This window comes from Pygocentrus nattereri, chromosome 30, assembly GCF_015220715.1.
Source record: "Pygocentrus nattereri isolate fPygNat1 chromosome 30, fPygNat1.pri, whole genome shotgun sequence".
In the NCBI taxonomy this organism is placed as follows: domain Eukaryota; kingdom Metazoa; phylum Chordata; class Actinopteri; order Characiformes; family Serrasalmidae; genus Pygocentrus; species Pygocentrus nattereri.
The window spans coordinates 18,878,003-18,884,002 of record NC_051240.1 but is presented as its reverse complement, the minus strand read 5'-3'; the positions used below and the strand labels follow the sequence as shown (position 1 = coordinate 18,884,002).

The following is a 6,000-nucleotide window of genomic DNA, read 5'->3' as shown; positions in this document are numbered from 1 at the left end:
TAATGATGTATTTGCTCGTATTATTATTATTATTATTATTATTATATTATTGTTTTAGTAATGCTCCAACAAAGATGAAAAAAAAAGACTCAGTTTTTTGTCAACCTCTTTATTGTTTTGTAAATATTTCCATGGGAACATGAGATGAATGTAAAAGGGGTGGGCTTGTGGAGATGAGAATGGACATCAAGTGGCCTTTGCCAGTGGAGAAAATCCCCTGAAATCTTCCCCTATTTGTTAATCCCAAAATAAACCCCCTTCCCTCTAGGACACCGGGCCAGTCCACTCGATAGTCTACTACCGATTACTCACTGTATTTTTGCTGTCCCATAAATATGACTATGGCAACAAATATTACATTTTAGAAGTTTTCCTTGAAACATTCATTCTTAAGTATTTAGAAGTTTATTCAAAAGACCAACATAGTCATGGCCAAGCATATAAAAGACTGCCTAATGGTAGCATGATAGAGTCAACTGTGCAGTTGTTATCATTTCTCTATGGTTACCGATCCATAGGGTCTGTGCGATGTTTCCCCTTTGCATAGTAAGTAAAAGTTAACTGTTTTTTTTCCTTTGACATGCAGTTACCTTAAGAAGCGCGGCAGGCTGAGTGGGCTCCGCCCCCAGTGCAATTACATCATGCAGCTCTCGGTTTAGCTGAAAGAACATTCCGCACAGGGTGGTCCTACAGGGCCACTAGACCCAGCCAGTATAAGACATTATAAGGGGAGCAGTTATTGACATAACCAGGCATATATAATTGTGTGTATGTGTGCATGTATGTGTGTGTGTGTGTGTGCGTGCATGTTTATCTGTGTGTCGACTACGCCAGAGTTTAGTGTACTCGCTGGCCACATTGGTGGATTCTGACTTTGTTTGGTTTCCTCTTTTATCATTAATATGGCAGAAAATTCCTGCAATACAACATGCTAAAACTGGAAAGAAAAAGCAGTTTAAATCTACGTCCATGTAAAATGAAGCTGAGACAAGGAGATCAAAGTCTCGTCTTTTGTCTCAATACAGCATGAGTCTTTTCCGTGAGGTCAGGCAGCGGAGGCCCATTCAGGCCTTGAGACCACTAGAGGGGAGTCCCACCTGTCATTGGTTCTTTGATCGATGCAGCGTATTCAATGCAGGTTCATCTCTAGTTTGCTCTTCTTTAGATCTATTTATAGAATTACGTTCTTCATTTTTAGCTTTTTGCGTTGAGTTGGTGACCCTCCTTTGCCATGCAAGTGCTACAGCCAGGGCTGATCATGCCAAGTTTAAAAACGGGAAGGTCAGGATGATCGGAGTGGGAAAGCAGTATCCATGGCTGGTCATTGAGGTGATGGGTCAAAGATCGTGTATGAGACTAAGGGTCTTGGGCAGGCGTCGGGTGCATGACTTTAGGTGGAAAATGATCTATTGTTCTTTGCCTCTTCCTTAATTTCCTTTTCTCTTTTTTCAAGTAATGCTAACTGGCTGTTAGCAGCAGGAGAGGGTACAGTCCAGCAGGTAGCTTGCTGTCAAAACCCATGAGACACTAGGCAAGGCCGCAGTCTCGAGTCCTCTTCTAGATAGCGCTGGCATTGGCATCGTATCGTCTTTTCTTGACATTTCTTGGTGGCGTGGGCAAATGCAGGGAGGGCAGAAGATATGGAAGTTAGTGCAGGCAATGCCAGAACCATTAACATACACCATCACTGCCCTCTTGGGACACTGAACGGCTGAACCCAGGCAACCCAGCAACCACCATATATAAAAGCAAATCACCAGTTACTTGTATAAAGCCCTGTTTGAGCTAAATCAGATTTACCCAGAAAGATACTGTAATTTTAAATGATTAACAGAAAAACTTATAATTCAATCCTGTAAGAATCTGCAATGTTCATAGATTTTACCAGTGTGACAGTAAAAATTCTTGAATGAATGGCTGCAACTGGTTAAACCACAAATCCCTCAGCATTAGTAGTCTTCCTTTTGTTAATGGTTGAGCCTTAAAGTCAAGGTCGCAGCCAAGTTATGAGAGCATGAACTGAGATGGCTTAAGTAGGCCGTGTCAACACTTCATGGCTTACTAATGGAAGCACTGTAAATAGCAGGTAGTGTACCCAATGCTGCTATTAAATTCTTGTAATGGTTTATAGTTGAATTCTTTTTTTACAATACGTCTTAAATCATGTCTACGTTATCTATTTTGTTTTCAAATGACACCGATTTCTTTGAATTCTCAGAAAAAGAGGGTACAGACGCACTCGAAGGATCGTACAAAATCAGCCTTCACAAGGATAGCATCGCAAGGCTGTCCCGTCTCATTTTGCAGTTTTTGGGCAAATAGTTTGGCTTTTGTTAACTTCATTAATGCAGATACCCAGAGATACAGGCTAGGACCAATCAGGGTGCAGGGGTTGGTTTACAGTTGACCAAGCATTAAAGAAAATATTTAAGCTAAAATGTATTTGTTTATCAATTTAGTTTGCCATTTTTTTTGTCAGTAATTTGTAGGTAGTTTGACCAGTGGAGGATGGGTCCCTGCTTGTGAGCCTTGGACCCTCCCCAGGTTTCTTCCTCAGCTCTGAGGGAGGTTCTCCTTGCCATTGTTGCCCCCGGCTTGCTCACCTGGGGGTTTTACACTCATGTCAAAACTTTGTCTTTAGTGGAATTCTGTAAAGCTGCTTTGAGGCAACATCCGTTGTAAAAAGCGCTACAAATAAATTAGATTTGATTTGATTTGAGATGCAGTATGCATGAAATATATATCGCTGCTGTTGGAACAAAACCTTGTATCTCTATTTTTGTCGTTTTCTGGTTTTTGACGATCTGAAAATGCATGTTGCTCTTTACATTGTGTGTAAATTTCCTGATGAATGAACCAAAAGAAACGGCCCAAAATGGCTTGGAAAAAAGTCTGGTTCCACTGACTTACATTAAAAGTGATGTTGTTTTCTTCACCTGTAAAGTTGAAGGGGTTTTGTTCCGACAGCAGCGATATGTTGAAATGAATAAGCAAATTAGACAAACTAGACAAGCAAATTAGAAATGAGTATGACTGATCATTTTGCTGGGTACAGCACACATATAGCCTATGTAACGCACCCCTAATGCACACTTTCAAACCTAGCACCCTCAAAGTCTCCTCCTTCCATGTTCACACATCAGTGACGTCACCAAAGTGTGGACTTCGAAGAAGAGCGCAGGACTTATGGTTCCTTTCAGAAAAGGCCCAGATACGTCTAGTGAGTGTGGCACCTGTTGAAAAATACAGCTATTATTTTTCATTATGGGCTCCCTGGACTGGATATTTTATCCATTATGAATCAGCCTGTTAGATCCCCTGGAAGCTTCCTGTGGTAAATCTAATCCAAGTCAAATAGTGCTTAAGTCTCAATCCTGATTCAAAGGAGTCAACACATCACTGTTCACAAGCTTTCACAACTTTATTTAAGCGTAATACTCTAACAACGTTGTTGGGTTGCCTAGGATAAAAGCAGTTCCCCTTCGCAAGAGGAGCGGACGTAGAAGCGTCCCTCCACTCGGTGCAGGTGAGTGAGTGTTAGAAAGACACGGAAAGATATGGAAAAACAATATTACCTCCTGGGAGAGAACACCAACACAAAAAAAGGGAATAAACAGTCTACAACACTGAGGATTGAACAGGATGTCACACCCACAAACACGAACGACGACGATACCACCAGGAACGACAAGAAAGGCAACAAGAACGACAACGACAGGGGGATGGGGTTTGACACAATCTCCCCGTAGTGTGGCTTGATGTGGGGCATCCCAGCAGTTTAACATGCACCTGTCCATAGAGAGGTTAGGCGGGAGACGCCACTTATCGCTGAGTGTGTGTGTGTGGGAGGGGGTTTGGGGTGGGGGAGCATGCAGGTGCGGTGCAGTGCAGCGCAGTGTGTCTGTACCAGGTCTCAGTGAAGCAGGCAGTAAAGGCAGCAGTGTCGGGCGAGTCCGGGTGGGGGGTGAGGGGTCTTGCTCTGTTCTAGGTTTTCTGGGGGCCCCAGGGCCTTCCGGGAGGTAAAGAGGGCGTGGCAGCCAGCCATGGTACAAAGGCTGCCTACAACACAACCTCCACCCCTCTTCGCTCATACTCTCACCCTTTCAGACAACGGAGGGGGGATTGAGAGAGAGATCACGGCGAGGAGAGCGAGTAAGAAAGTCGTCATCCCCTCCCCTTCAAAATTTGAGAAAAAAAAAAAAACAACCCACACCCCTAAAACCCAAGAAAACCTTCCCCCTCCCGCCCAATGAGGTGAGCTCAGCCTTGGTGCAGTGCTCTTGGTAGCTAGCATCTTGTTTTAGCTCTGCTTTATTGGTGCCAGTCCACATGCACAAACCCTCAGTGGCCTCAGTCAAGATGCTATGTGCAGACCAGCATGCTGAAGTGAGCTAAATCTCCCTAAGACCAATATCCAATGGCCAAGGCTAGCTGGCTAGCTGGCTAGCTAGCTAGAGAAACCCCTGCTGTACTTCTTGTTTCTCACATATTTAGCCTCTGAACACATTCTACGGCTTTAAAAATCAACTCTCATTTAATACATCTTAAAAGAGCAAAGTTAAAAAGTCAAAACCCACTGCTTTAAGCATTAACAACCTGTTTTTAGCATCTGGTGCAACTGCTAGAACAAATGCACACTTCTTTCGAAGGCAGACATTTTCTGTTCAGATATTACAGGTTAAATTAGTTTACTTTACACATTTGGTTCATGCTAGTGAGTACAATTACTCAAATAGGTTCTTACTTCTTTTTTGATAGCATCATATGGCAAATCAATCCATAACTGTTATCTTAATCATTTTGCACGCATGCATCTCAAGCGTCGGGCCAGTCTTTTAGAGGTTCTGCTACAGACTATCTGAGGGTCCAATCTTAAATGATTCGTGGAAGACAATAAAGTATGAATAGAAATGAACTGTATATAAATCATCAGTTATGTAGCGATTGATTCTAGAAATTAATTAACATTTTTGTATTATTTTATGATGAATATCAGGATTATGCAAAAGTTTTGATGGAAATTTTTTAAAAAGTCATATAAAGTAAACTTTATATGCTATATAATGCCTTGACTTCATTAGAAGGGTGGGCCATATAGCAAAAATATAGCACCATAATATGTGAAGACGTTTTCTCTATGCAACACAGTATTTCATTTTTCTGAGGTCTGAGCTGGAGCAGGAAACTACTGCTCAAAAACTATGAATACAATGCTTTTTCTATTTATTCATGCACTAAATTTGTTTAAACAGGTCTAATTATGCCTCTTTTCAATTAAACATGCAGTTGGTCAGAGCTTTTTATATCCACAGCATGCTCATTTTTAGGATAACTATAATTATTATCATATTGCCCAACCCTAATAAGAGGCCTTTCATAATGAATCTAAATACAAACTTAATTATGCGTTTTATTTTGACAAACAAAGCTTTTTGTGATATCTTCATTGTTTCTGTAGAAGTGGGCAATATGACACTTTTTTGTTTATTGTGAAATTGTATATTTTATTATCTTTATACACAATATGCTTTTCTGAGCACTGTGGATATCATTAGTTAAAGAACAGTGACCAACTGCATGTTTCGGTCACACTTTATGTGGATGGTCCCCTGTAGATGCTCTACAGACGCTTAAATCATTAACAAACCTTCTGGTGATGTTCAGTCGATTATCAACAACATTATGGTAAGGGTTAAGGTTAGGAGTAGATGTAGGTTTTGCCGTGAGGTTAGGGTTAGGGTGAGGAATTGATTCAATAAACTCTTCTACACTGAACTTGAAGTTCAGGTGCATTTAATGGATATTTAGTTGAATGTCACTTAAAGATATACGGTCCAATTACAAAGCATCTACAGTGGACCATCCAAATAAAGCGTTACCCACGTTTCTTCACAGAGGTAACATAATTAGCTCTGTTTAACTGGTTTTAGTGCAGTACAGAATGGGTGATGGTGAATAAAAGTTGTATTCATAGTTTCTGATATTGTGTATCATGGAAAT

At 41.0% G+C, this 6,000-nt stretch overlaps 1 protein-coding gene across 3 annotated transcripts in view; it reads right to left on the bottom strand.

The window, feature by feature from the left end:
- Positions 1-89: 89 nt before the first annotated feature.
- adam23a (ADAM metallopeptidase domain 23a) overlaps positions 90-6,000 on the bottom strand; it is a 32,145-nt gene continuing 26,234 nt past the window's right edge. For 2 of the 3 annotated variants that reach the window (XM_017724556.2, XM_017724554.2), the window contains exon 26: positions 90-1,603. In XM_017724556.2, the coding sequence (XP_017580045.1) occupies positions 1,558-1,603 (46 nt within the window). In that variant the 3' untranslated portion in view covers positions 90-1,557. Of the gene's footprint in view, positions 1,604-3,907; positions 4,101-6,000 lie in introns of all 3 variants that reach the window. The other variant, XR_001859170.2, reaches the window with a different exon arrangement.